We start from the raw sequence: 14,683 nt of genomic DNA, 5'->3' as shown, positions 1-14,683 counted from the left end.
TCTCTCTCTCTATATATATATATATATATATATATATATATTTTAGGGCTGTAAATCAATTAAAATGTTTAATCGCGATTGTCATGAGTTAACTCGTGATTAATCGCAACTTAATCGCACATTTTTATTTGTTCTAAATCTACTTTAAATGAATACTTTTCAAGTTTTTAATACTCCAATCAACATGGGCATGGACAAATATGGATGCTTTATGCAAATGTATGTTTATTATTAGTGAAACCATAGTCAACATAGAGCATGAAGACTGGACATGTTTCAAAGGTCATAGATGTTTTTCAAAGAACTTGTTAATGCCTATTAGACACACGAAAAAAGAAATACCAGGTTCCCATTACTTCTCTTTCTTTGCACTGAGCAATTTACTTAACACAAACCTGTTTACATTTTTGCAGGACAGGGCAGCTCTTCTTCTGAAAATGCAAAAATTGTTTGCCTCTCTGTGCCCACATAGTATATTTTGATGCAGCTAAATTCTCAATATAACAGTTTTCATTGGTATATTTGACTGTTTCTGTTGTCAGTCAACGGAATGAATATGAAATAGTGATTGAAACGTGACCCTATTAAGACTACATAACCAGCTCTCACTTCCAAGATGTTAATCTGCACAAAAATCCTGATTATCGAGCTTTTGTCTGATGAAATTAAAGAAACATAAGATAAAGACAATAACTGTGCTGTGATTTCGGCTATACTTGCATGGAAAATTAGAGAAGCAACATAATACCTGTGTTTAACTGAAAGTGCTGCTCCTCTCTGCCGCTCGCTGAACTGAGCATATGCAGTCTCAGAAACTAAATAAGGTTTGGGCGCTTTTTTGAAGAGAAAAAAGTCGCTAAAGGGGTCTGCAATGTCGCTAAGTTCACAACATCTCCATTTCTACAACTACGGGTTAGGCCATGGGTCAAACAGAAAATGCGCACTGCGTTAATCGTGCGTTAATAAAATTAGTGCCATTAAAATGAATTTGCATTAACGCGTTAACTTTGACAGCCCTAATATATATAAATATATAAAATACGATTTCAGTATATTATTTTACCCAAATATTATTTTTCAGTAGTGGCGTTGGATGGGATCATTGATGAGTTTTACAACTAAATGACTAAATGTTTCTATTTATTTCCCATAATATCACATTGTCTAATTGGTCATCGTTCTGTACATGCTAACTCTATATTTTTATTATTTTTTACATTTAAAATAGATGCACATTCTTCTTAAGGGGGGCTTATTTTCCATCTTAAGCCCCGTTCACATCAAGAACGATAACTATAAAGAGAACCATATTAGCGTCCACACCAGCGAACAAAATCGTCTGTTTATTCTGAGCACACGCTTTAAATTCTACAGCTCGTTATAGCAGGATGGATTCTGATTGGCTGTCAATATTTGTATCATTGTATCAGTTGGAAAAAAAAATTGTTCTGAAAGTGATTCCAAATATATTGTTTCTCCAAATATAATAGAATGTCTTTATCGTTATAGCTGTGGTGTGGACTCTGCTATTCTTTAATATAGAGAACGATTTTTAGAACTATATCTTTATCGTTATCTTTTTAGTTATCGTTCTTGTTGTGAACGGGGCTTTACTCTATACGTGTGTGTGTGTGAGAGAGATAGATTGCATCAGAGAAATGCTGCTGCGTTTGATCTTTTCTCGTCTCCTGAGAGCTGGTGACAAAGTGTTCCTGTGATCCATAAAATGTCTCTTTTGATTGATTAAATGCCTTTAAACAGGGCACACAGTTTATAAAAGGCCTTCAAACTGAAAGATAATTGAATGTTTGTTCATCTGATTAATTGGCTAAAATAAATTCAATGTCTTTGGACTCTTGATTCCCTATGCAGAGATTTGCTTTCATTCCTCTGGTTATCCTTCTCTCCGTCTGGTTGACCTCTGTGACTTCAGTTCCTTTAGTCACTCTCCTCTGTCTGTTATGGTTTGGGTTAGTGCTGTTATAATCAGGGGTGCACATAAGTGGTCCACAGGTCTGCATGTGCGACCAAAATTAAAAATGCGTAGTGTAAATAAGTTCTGACAGCGCATTTGCGTATCGACATGGATGACAGCTGTTAATGCACAGTTACAATTTTAGATCGACGAACTGTACTGTATAAGATTTCTATTCAAACTGAAAGCATAATGTGTTTGGTTTTACTGACACTGCATTAAACTGGTTCAAGTCTTACCTCTCAGACCGCAGGCAGTTTGTGTCCCTGGGTGGATGCAGGTCCAATATAGGTTCAGGGCAGTTTGGTGTTCCACAGGGTTCAGTTTTGAGTCCCCTACTTTTTAGCATGTACATTTTTCCCCTTGGGCAATTTCTAAGATCCCTTGGTCTTAAGTTTCATTTTTACGCAAATGACACTCAGATTTACATTCACTCAAAATCTGGTGATAATTTGGCTGTTGCCTCTCAACAGTGACAAGACTGAAGTTATGCTGATTGGTTCACTCCACCAAATACGTAAAGCTGGCACTTTAACCTTAAAGATGGATGCTTCTGTTGTGGAGCTTCAAACAAAATTAAAAACTGTGGGGGTGATATTTGATTCAAACTTGACATTTGTTCCTCATGTCCAGAACACGGCTAAAGTATAATTTTTTCACCTCAGAAACATCGCCCGATGTTATCTTTCTCTGTGGCCGAAAGAATGATCAATATGTTTGTCTTTTCTCAAATCGACTACTGTAATGCTCTGCTCGCTGGGGTCTCTAAATCAACTCTAAACAAATTGCAGTATGTTCAAAATGCAGCTGCCAGAATCCTGACAAGGTCCAGGACAAGTGAGCACATCACGCTTGGAGCCCTTGCACTGGCGTCAGGTTTCGCATAGATTTTTAAACTTGCATGCTTGCCTACAGGGCCCTGCATGGTTTTAGCACCAGAATATCTGACTGAACTTTTAACTGTTTACACCCCAATGCGTAATCTCCGCTCTTCTGATTCTGGCTTGTTAACTATTCCTGCAACTCGTTTACGCTCTATGGGTGACCGGGCTTTTTCTTCTGTGGCGCCAAAACTCTGGAATTCTCTCCCTTCTGAAATTAGACCGGCTGAATCTTTTAGTGGTTTTAAATATTCTCTTAAAACTTATTTTTTTCCGGTTAGCATATATGTGATTTTTCTTTTTTGTTGTTGTTTTTTTTGTACTCTTGTGTGTATCTTTTTTTCTTCATATTTGTATTTGTATGCAAAGTGCTTTGAGATGTTACTTTTAAAGGCGCTATATAAAATAAACGCTATTATTATTATTATTATTATTATTATCTAGGCTAGCCGCTGCAGTTTTCAAAGCAAAACTGTGACATTTCATTCATTCACTGACGCTCTTCCATCAGCAGCGCTAAACCCAGAAGCGCATATACTTACCTGCCGGCAACCCGCCAAAATAAAAGCTTGCTGATTTTACGTTTGAAAATTCAAATAAAAATTATAATAAAAATATTAGCATTTTATTTTTAAGTTTACTATAAAATAATTGTATTTGTATGTAATACTCCCTTTTTATTTAAAAATTAAATAGTATTATCACACTTGATTATTTAATTTATTATAAAAAAATAAAAATAATAAAATAAAGTGCAATAATATTATTATCACTATTATTAATTAATATTTTTTTTTTTTATAGTTATATTTTATGGGTCACACTCCATGCTGTGGCCCATGTGAGGACCAAACCAAATCTCCAGGTACTCGTATGAGAACCACGCTGAAAAACCTATGTGCACCCCTGGTTATAATGTATGTACAGTATATAATTGATGCGTTCATTTTAGTCATATACTTTAGAAGAACTGCATTTATGAATGAATTAATATTAAAACCATATTTATATACTTTCAAACAAACCAAAACATTTTTTCAAGCCAATATGTAATTATATTGCATGAGTTTCTGTTGTCAACTAGGGGAAAATGTTATTATTATTGCCAAGGTATATAAATTGAATTAGGCTTTTGCATTTGTAGTCCCTTTCTGACCCCTAGCTGAGTTTAAATTGCTTTTTAATGGTGGAAAGCCGTGCTGTATTAGATTTCCTTTCTCCTTCTGAGCGTTGTATGATACGGTCTGAGGCCTCGTATTCACTGATTTATAGCGTATAATTATTCCTGTTGTGAGCACATTACATGCTTATTTAAAATAGTGTTTTGGGACTGACTTGATTCCAGGAATCACTGAATTAAATTTAATTTCTGGTTGCAGTTACTCTACAAATGTTAAATTAGCTGATGGGATTGTTATAGTCACACTGCGTTCTCACTTTTCACAAGGGAAAGAGTGTGTTTCTCTTTCTGAGTTCAATGTTCTGTTGATTACAGAACTCAAAACTGAAAAATCAATAGGCCTATACAGAGTTCAGGCAATCACAGCAGAGGTAATTTGCACACAGGCATAGAAGTCTTAAAGGAATAGAAAAATGTAGCATTGCATCAGTTGCTCAGCAATGGATTATCTGCAGTTAATGGGTGCCGTCAGAATGAGAGTCCAAACAGCTGATAAACACATCACAATAACACACAAGTAATCCACACCAGCCCAGTCCATCAGTTAATGTCTTGTGAAGTGAGAAGCTGCATGTTTGCAAGAAACAAATCCATCAAGACGTTTTTTTGTCCTCAAACTGTTGCCTCCAGCAGAAATACGAGTCCACAATTCATAATATTGCTTTCTCTGGTGAAAACATTGTCTTGTCTCAGGAGAGAAATATGCACAGATTAAGCACTGTTTACAAGCAAAAACAGTCCAAAACTACGGTGGCCGAGAGAGCTCAACGCGCTGCAACTTCAGAAAACACATGCAAATAGACAAAACACCAGCAAATCAAGAAAACATCTTCATCATTTTGACAACACATGCACTGCAAATGCTCACAACACATGCAAATTGAGAAACGCTGCAAATGCTCACAACACATGCAAATTGAGAAACGCTGCAAATGCTCACAACACATGCAAATTGAGAAACGCTGCAAATGCTCACAACACATGCAAATTGAGAAACGCTGCAAATGCTCACAACACATGCAAATTGAGAAACGCTGCAAATCCTCACAACAGATGCAAATTAAGAAACGCTGCAAATGCTCACAAAAACGCGCTGCATGGACCACAATGGAAATGTTTCAAGGGGACCCAAAAAAAGTGACGGACCAGCTGGGATTTGCTTATTGTGCAGTGGCTATTGATTGAGTTGTTGATGAACTGAAAGGTGAGAGTTTTTTTGTTGTTGTTGTTTATTTTAACATCCTGATTGCATGATTTCTTTGTCTTTTGGATATTATTAGATTAATAATGACAAATTACACGATTAACGTTATTATGTAAGATGGCTAACTTATCCTCAACTAAATATAATTTCAAGGTTAATGAAAATAAATTCGCAATGCTTCATTAATTGTTAAAACCAGGTCAAAATAAAAATGTCAGTAAGAATAATATTTTAAAATTTATTCAGGCCCTTTTAGTAGGCTAATGAAAGAAAGGACATTTGCATGTGTTGTGAGGATTTGCAGCGTTTCTTAATTTGCATGTGTTGTGAGGATTTGCAGCGTTTCTGAATTTGCATGTGTTGTGAGGATTTGCAGCGTTTCTGAATTTGCATGTGTTGTGAGGATTTGCAGCGTTTCTCAATTTGCATGTGTTGTGAGGATTTGCAGCGTTTCTTAATCTGCATGTGTTGTGAGCATTTGCAGCGTTTCTTAATTTGCATGTTCTGAGGATTTGCAGCACATGTGCTGTCAAAATGATGATGTTTTCTTGATTTGCTGGTGTTTTTTTTCTATTTGCATGTGTTTTCTGAAGTTGCAGCGCGTTGAGCTCTCTCGGCCACCGTACAAAACAGATCTAAACAACTATGTGGGTAGATTTTGATGTGATAAGACAACAGGAGATGGACTTTTTCACTGGAGGAAGTGTTATTATGCATTATGGAAGCCAAAAACATGTCTTGATGTATTTGTTCTTGCAAACATGCAGCTTTTCACTTCAAAATACATTAACTGATGGACTGGAGTGTTGTGGATCACTGGGGTTTTTTTATCAGCTGTTTGGACTCTCATTCTGACGGCCCCCATTCACTGTAGAGGATCCACTGGTGAGCAAGTGATGCAATGCTACATTTCTCCAAATCTGTTCTAATAAAGAAACAAAGTCAGCTACATCTCAGAAGGCCGCATGGTGAATTAATATACAGCACATTTTCATTTTTGGGTGAACTATTCCTTTAAAGGTGCAGTAGCAAGAAAAAAAAAAAAGAGTCTTTTGGAAAATAGACATGAAATACTAAATGATGATTTTTTTGGTGCTGGCTTTATTAAAGAAAACCAGATTAGAAAATTAGATGGTAAAATTGTAGGATGGGACCTCTTTAACCTCGCTTCAGGCTCTTTAAACCAGGATATGAAGATTTGATGCACATCAGGAGCTAAAATTAAGCAGATCTCTCAGATTAAACAGTAGCTTGCATGTCCGTTCAGTTTTACTCAGTTTGATTAGACAATACGGTTCAATGAGGTCTTGTTTTAATATAAAACAGTCATTAAATATTAACCTTCATCGTGCAGCAATGTACTAAAATCTGATCTGATGGACAGATCAGCCGCTTTGAGGAAAATATACAGAGAGAGAAAGAGAAATGAAGATGGCAAATGGTCCCATCTTCTATTCTTATTACGGGTTTCCTAATGCAATGTGATCTCTGGTTTGACTGTTCCCGGGTCATCTTGACACCCTTATCTTTGATTTCATACAGAAAGGGACACTTGGGAATTAATTGTCCTCACTGATTCCTTATATCTCAAGGAAATATCTAGCATGCTTGAACCAAAGTCTGCAGTCAAGATCTTAGAACTATCAGTGTGCTTGTATCCATTTTTTTTTTAGTTCTGCTAGCGATTTCTTTAGAGATAAAATCATGGACATCATTACAATACTGAAACAAAGGTGCTGATGTTTCATGAAGCATATGGTGTCTACCATATAAAAAGCACTGCATATTCATGACAAAAATAACACAAAATGGGAATATAGGGCTCAAAATGAGAGACCGCCTGAAAATAGGGCATTTTTGACACCTCTTGAGACTGAACTCTCTCTCTGTCTGTATATTTTTCTCTCTCTCTCTCGTTTGCTGTTAGTATTGGCCGTAATCTCTGTTCCACGTCAAATCTTCACCAAGAAATGTCTCAACACAATTACACAGCATGCCATTGATTTATGGAGCAATAACATGTCTGTGCATTTCTCTTTGTGTGCGTGTCTCTTTAGGTTTTCCTTTTGAATTGAGAAAATTTCACTTTCCACAGTGACTTTCCAGTTACTAGAAGCACTTTTCACTAGCTTTGAGAAGTCTGATTCAATTTAGTGAATTGGTTCATTCAAGTGGTTAATTTGAATCAGTTATTCATCTATTCAAACTTACTTCAACTGGAAAATGGCAAAGTATCATAAAATTGACCATGTAAAACTTGACATGTAAAATAGAAACTAGAGCAGTTTATTGAACCTTTAGACAAAATAAAAATGTGAAAGTTTGCATATGTGTTTTATGTCATTTACATCTTCATTACTTATCTTGCTGGATCTGTCTGCTGCTTTTGATACAGTCAACCATCAGATCCTCTTGTCAACCCTATTGAGAAAGGGCATCTCAGGAACCGCATTCCAGTGGTTTGAGTCTTACCTCTCTGATAGGTCCTTCAAAGTATCTTGGAGAGGTGAGGTATCCAAGTCGCAACATCTAGCTACTGGGGTGCCTCAGGGCTCAGTTCTTGGACCACTTCTCTTTTCTGTCTACATGGCATCACTAGGTTCTGTCATTCAGAAACATGGCTTTTCATATCACTGCTATGCTGATGACACTCAACTCTACCTCTCATTCCATCCTGATGATCCGACAATAGCTGCTCGCATCTCAGCGTGTCTAACAGACATTTCTTGCTGGATGATGGACCCTCACCTTCAACTCAACCTAGCTAAGACAGAACTGCTTGTAGTTTCAGCTAACCCATCGCTTCATCACAATCTCACCTTCCAGTTAGGCTCATCTACCATAACTCCTTCAAAAACAGCCAGAAACCTTGGAGTTGTGATTGATGATAAGCTGAATTTCTCAGACCACATTGCTAAAACTGCCCGGTCCTGCAGATTTGCATTGTACAATATTAAGAAGATCAGGCCCTTTCTCTCGGAACATGCAACACAACTCCTTGTTCAGGCTCTTGTTCTGTCCAGACTTGACTATTGCAATGCTCTCTTGGCAGGTCTTCCAGCCAATTCTATTAAACCACTACAATTAATCCAAAATGCCTCTGCAAGATTAATCTTTAATGAGCCGAAAAGAACGCACGTCACGCCTCTGTTCATCAATTTGCATTGGCTACCAATAGCTGCTCGCATTAAATTCAAGGCATTAATGTTTGCCTACAGAACCACCACTGGCTCTGCACTCTTTAACTTAAATTCATTACTTCAGACTTATATGCCCTCTAGAAGCTTGCGTTCTTCAAGTGAACGACACATTATTGTACCATCCCAAAGACACACAAAAACACTTTCACAGACTTTTTCATTAACTGTTCCCATCTGGTGGAATGACCTGCCCAACTCAATCCGAGTAGCCGAATCCTTACCCATCTTCAAGAAACGGCTAAAAACTCATCTGTTCCATCTTTACTTGACCCTCTAACTCTAGCACTCTCTATTCTAATTTTATTTTATCTATATGTCTTTTTATTTAAAAAAACAAATTTATACAATTAATAATAATAATAATTATCTGTACTGTGTTAGGCTAACCAAGACTTGTAATAGCACTTGGACGTTGTTGCTCTTTTGTTGGTTTTGATTGCTTCTTATGTCCTCATTTGTAAGTTGCTTTGGATAGAAGCGTCTGCTAAATGACTAAATAAATAATAAAAAAAAAATGTTGAGTATTATATTTGATACATCACTTTAATGAGGCTTTTATGGCTCATATAGGAGAATTTGAAGGAACAAACACCTCAATTTTATCCAGAGGCTCAAACTGAGCAAAATATGTAATTTGATGCAGATGGTGATATTTATCTGGCCAAAAAGTAAGATGAAGTCCTTATAGCTTGTAATGTAAATCAATGAGATCATCATAACAGAAACAGAATACTTACATAAAATGATATAAATATCCGTCGTCACTCTATATCTCCCAATAATAGGTCTCAGTAAGATGATAAATGCTTAGTTTTATGATCTAAGTTCTGTAGTTTCTAAACATAAAATGCAAGGCACTGCAATGATGACTGAGAGATAAACAAACAAACCTTCCTCAAAAGCCTGATTTATCATATTTGATATTCCCATTTCAACATGAAATATGCACAGATCAAGCACTGTTTACAAGCAAAAACAGTGCTTGATCACTCATATGACAGTAGGCATGTAGTAGATCACCAAAGTTTTATTTAGAGACCGTAGAAATTTGTGTATCAAATATGATACAGTAGGCTTTATAGGTTTCACCTCACTTCAGCTGTATAAAAGATTGACAAATGATCTAAATTAGATGAGAGTAGTGTTAATTTCTTTAACAAAATCTATGACAAAAACTTTTTCTAAAACAAGTTTTTTGCCATGACTAAAATGATACAACAATAAGGCCATTAAGTGATAACTATGACTATATCAACATGCGATATTATTTACGATAAAAGACGAGACTAAGATGTATTTAAAAAAAGAAAACTTTACCAAAATTTTTATTTTTTTTTTTGTCAAAAAATGACACAAAATATTACAGACTGCTGTACACACCTCTACTATGCGAGCATTCATGTTTGCGTTTGCCAGATATCATAAATTCAAATTCCCCAATCAGAGCTATGTGTATGACTCCACATCCTGTTGATTTATGCTTATTGGTGAAAGTGCAATACTTCTAATGAAATGTAAGAATACATTTCTTAAATGACAACAATCATTGTGATTATAATTTTGAGAAAAATATAAATTTTTATCTTTTTAACCATTATACAGCATGATGAAAATATGATGAAGTTTTCATTGATTAAAACTAGTCTAAATATGATAAAAAACTAAAAAAGGACACAGGACTAAGACTTAATTTAAAAATAGCTGACAAAATGAACACTAGATAAAAGTGACACACATAAACCTCTCAACCCTCCCGTCTCATGACCTCGAGGTCAGCAGCTCTGGTCAGGGATGCCATTACTTTCCAATTAGATGGCCAGAGGAAGACGGTGAAGTTTCCCAGTGTCCTCTAACCCAGCAGGGCTCGAATATCAGATGAGTGTGTGTGTGTGTTCGGAGTGTGTTGTAGTGACCTCTAAAACCTCTCGAGTCCATGAGCAGAACCTCTGCCCCATTAATACTTAATGCAGCACCTTGTCTTGACCTCCGTCTCCGAGCGCCTATTATCGTTCGCTGGCTGAGATGACTTTTCAGTAACAGCCTGAAATCAAGGCCCTGATCTTATGGATGTGGGGTATAAAGGGTAGTTAAGGCAAGACACTGCAGGCAAAACCATTGGTTATTTAACCCTCTGGTGCTGTTCGGTCATTTTAGACCGGAATTAATTTTTTTTAATTTAAAAAAATCGCTACATCATCGGAATGGTATGAAACTTGGTAACTTTTATGGCAGTCGCTATGTGACCACAAAAAAAACGAATAAATCTTAAAAAAAAGCTAAATGGCTGTAAAAAAAAAATAGTCACACTTATGTTGTTTGCGGTCAAAAAAAATTGGAAATGAATTGGAAATGCGCAAAAATATGAAAATAAAGAGAATTTTTTGAGTGTACAATCTACAAATCATTCACGATGCAGGACAATAAAGCAGCAATAAAGGGGTGACACTCTAAAATATCAAGAGTGCAAAATAGACCCCCCCCCCCCCACAAAATGAACTGGTGTGGCTGTAACAATATGGCAAAATTGAGCCAGAAGACTCAAATAAGAGGTTGAAATCAGACTCAAATAAGAGGTTCAGAAATCAGAAAGCATTCCTGTTCATTTTTGTTACATTTGTGTTGAATTTTGATATGTGTAACAAAATGCATTTCTCTGTGTTCAGGTTTGACTGTAGTAAAATTAATGCAAAAACAAAAATTTCAAACCAAAAAAACTATGCCTTAATAAAAAGTTGTCTTTGAGAATGTCTAAATAAATATATATCCAGATCCTCAACTCAATAAAAATAAGTATTTATGCCTAAAAACCACAAGAAAGTTTATAAGCCTTTTATATAGATCTATATAGGAATCTAGTGGCTAAACCATGGAATTGCAAATGTTTATCTTTTTTACTCCGACCAGATGACACTTAATCTCAGCCTCAGACGTCACTCCCACGGAACGTTGGCTAAACGTCTGATGCATATGGCACACAAAAGTGGAAACACTTCAGGAGTTTCAAAGTCGTCGTCGGATTGGTTGAATTATACATTTCTGGGAGACGTGTGTGTCGCGTTCTTTAACGTTCCACCTGGAAACAAAGATGCCGTGACGCCAAACCCCCCCACGAAAGAAGAAAGCTGTCGTGTTTATAAATGTGATGACGAGTGCTTATCAGGAACAACTAAATGCTGGATTTTCAATAGTATGTGAAATATTTAAAGTTCGCGGCATAGAATCTTTAAAATACGTCCGAGAGTTTTACACACCGGTCTGTTATTGTGGCAACATTTCCACGCCCCGAAACGTGCCTCTGAACGAAACGAACTGTGATTGGTTGTTTGACATGTCGGTCAAACGGCCTCATGGGCGGGCCTTGGCCAATGAAAGCTACCATAAATTCCAGACCTTCAGCTGTCAGTCTCTACGCGAGACAAGATGGCACTAATCTGACTTTAAAAATTGGATTTTAAAGACCTTATTTCTATTTTAACATGAAATACTTCCATAATTGAAAAGCAATATCAAAATCTTTGAAAAAATTTTTTTTGTATTATTTTCTATGGGAAAATATTGATCATAAATATTGCATATATTAATTACTACCATGAAATTCTCTCAAAATACAAAAGAAAAAATATTATGGAACAAAAATATATTACATTGATTTTACTGAAAATAAATAAAGTTACATTTTGGGTGTTCGGTCAGTTTTGACCATGAACAACACATGTGTGACCCCCAAATGAACAATACGGGTTAAGCACTGGTCAGTTTGGAAATGTTGCTTCTGTAACTTGACCTGTTGCAGGCTAATGGAAACAAAACATTCAAAATACGCATTTAAGTGTATTGCATATGTGTACTTCAATTCAAATGACTACTGAAAATTCAGCATCGCATCACATGAGTGAATTACATTTTTTAAATATATTCAAATAGAAATAAGTTCAAATAACTATAATATTTCACAATTTTACTGTTTTTACTGTATTTTTGATCAGATAAATGCAGCCTTGGTGAGCAGAAGAGACTTTTTTAAAAACATAAAAAAATTGTATTTTGTGTATTTTATTTCGATTAAGGTTTAATGTTTTCAAGACTAGTGGAAAGAAAATGTCCAAAATACATAGTCAAGCATTTGTTTTATTATACTTGATCTATTTCTGTCCTTTGATTTCAATTACAATAAAGGATGATTTCTCAAAATGATTTTTTTCTCCTGCAGCGAGTCAAAAATGTCAATTTTAGCAGCACTTACATGCACACCAATCTATATTCTGAGGGTTTATACAGAGGTTCATATACCATTTGTTTATACTTCACATCTTTCTGTTGAGGTTTTTGCTGACTCGTAAAATTTATTGCAAATGTTATACAATGAAACAGGGCATCTGACAGAAAATGAAAAAGTAATACACAAAACTCCAAGTTCAAAACATTCAGCCTTCTCCCATCTGCCTGATTTATATTCTGTTTTAATCTTAAAAAAAATTGTCTGATTCATTGATAAAAAGTTGATGTTTTCTGATTTCAGGAGTGATAAAAAGAGATCCAAAATCACCCCTGAACAAACTGTTAACTGTAATATGCCAGCGAAATGATAAATGAATGCTTTCATTAATAATACTTGTTGTGTCTGTCTTTGCAGGGCATTATGGGAAAGAAAACTTCCGCAGTGGTCAAGACATGCACAACTTCATCTCCTCCGGCTTTGTGACGGTCGGCAGGGGCCATCTGAAAGGTAATCACACAACAACAAAAACACTGATAATAATCAGAAATGTTTCTTGAGCAGCAAATCAGCATAGAATGATTTCTGAAGGATCATGTGACACTGAAGACTGGAGTAAAGGTGCTGAAAATTCAGCTTTGATCACAAGAATAAATCACATTGTAACATATATTCATATAGAAAACACTTTAAATTGTAATAGCATTTCACAATTTTACTGTTTTTACTATATTTTTGATCAAATAAATGCAGCCTTAGTAAGCAGAAGAGACTTAAAAGCCAAAACGAAATTCTTAATTGTTCTAAACTTTTGAGTAGTAGTGTATACTTACATCAAATATCTAAACAAGTGGTGTTTATTTTAAGTAATATATAACACAAACACACCTTTCAGCTTTTATAGGTTTCAGAGCATTTTCAAAATGTGTTGTATTGTTTAAAATGGAGACAAAAAGCTTTGGATGATTTTTGGTTGTCACACTTTATGAAACATGTTTATTGTTAATGTGATGAACTACGTTTTAGTAACAAAATAAGTTAAAGAGTGGCACCGAAATGTGAAGTTGGATGTGTGTCTAATGTGGTGAGACTTAAATGTCCAAAAGTGCCTAAATTTTTAGGGCCACTTTATCACTACATCCTGTTGACTACAGGGTTTTTTTTAATATATACAATTTATATACTAATTTTTGGATTATAATTTTAATTTTATATATTTTTTCATTTAATTTTATTTTAGGTTTTAAAAATTATATTTGATTATTTTTATATTTATATTTAAGGAATCAGAATCTGAATCAGAATTTTGCCAGGCTTTATTGCCAGGTATGTTTACACATACGAGGAATTTGTTTTAGTGACAGTAGCTCCACAGTGCGACAGAATGACAGCAACAGGACAGGACACAGATAATAAAAAAAAAAAAGTACAAATATACAAAAATGGACAATGTGACAAATAGCACAAACACAATATACAAAATAGACAATTCAGTATGTATAGGTATGTTAGGTGGAAATTTGAAATGTAATAAGTATGTGTTAAATAAAAAGTATGATAGTGTTGCGTAGTGTTCATGCGATGGATTGCCTGAGGGAAGAAACTGTTCCTGTGTCTGGTCGTTCTGGTGCTCAGAGCTCTATAGCGTCGACCAGATGGTAACAGTTCAAAGAGGGAGTGTTCTGGATGTGAGGGGTCCAGAGTGATTTTACCAGCCCTTTTGCTCACTCTGGATAAGTACAGTTCTTGGAGAATGGGGAGGGTTGTACTAATGATTCGCTCAGCAGTCCGGACTACCCTCTGTAGTCTTCTGAGGTCAGATTTGGTAGCTGAGCTGAACCAGACAGTTATTGAAGTGCAGAGGATGGATTAAATGATGGCAGAGTAGAATTGTTTCAGCAGCTCCTGTGTCAGGTTGAACTTCCTCAGCTGGTGAAGGAAGTACCTCTGCTGGGCCTTTTTCACAATAGAGTCTATGTGAATCTCCCACTTAAGGTCCTGAGAAATTGTGGTGCCCAGGAATCTGA

The 14,683-nt window shown here is 35.7% G+C and overlaps 1 protein-coding gene across 1 annotated transcript in view; it reads left to right on the top strand.

The window, feature by feature from the left end:
• Positions 1-14,683, top strand: part of LOC306863473 (protein shisa-6-like) — a gene marked incomplete at both ends in the record, with an annotated part of 118,771 nt that overhangs the window by 21,921 nt on the left and 82,167 nt on the right. The window contains one exon of the mRNA XM_079406814.1: positions 13,074-13,166. Coding sequence (XP_079262940.1) covers positions 13,074-13,166 — 93 coding nt within the window. The remainder of the gene's footprint in view (positions 1-13,073; positions 13,167-14,683) is intronic.

Source organism: Barbus barbus, assembly GCF_936440315.1.
Source record: "Barbus barbus genome assembly, chromosome: 4".
Taxonomy (NCBI): domain Eukaryota; kingdom Metazoa; phylum Chordata; class Actinopteri; order Cypriniformes; family Cyprinidae; genus Barbus; species Barbus barbus.
Note: the sequence above shows the minus strand (reverse complement) of the source record. Positions and strands in the feature narration are given on the sequence as shown.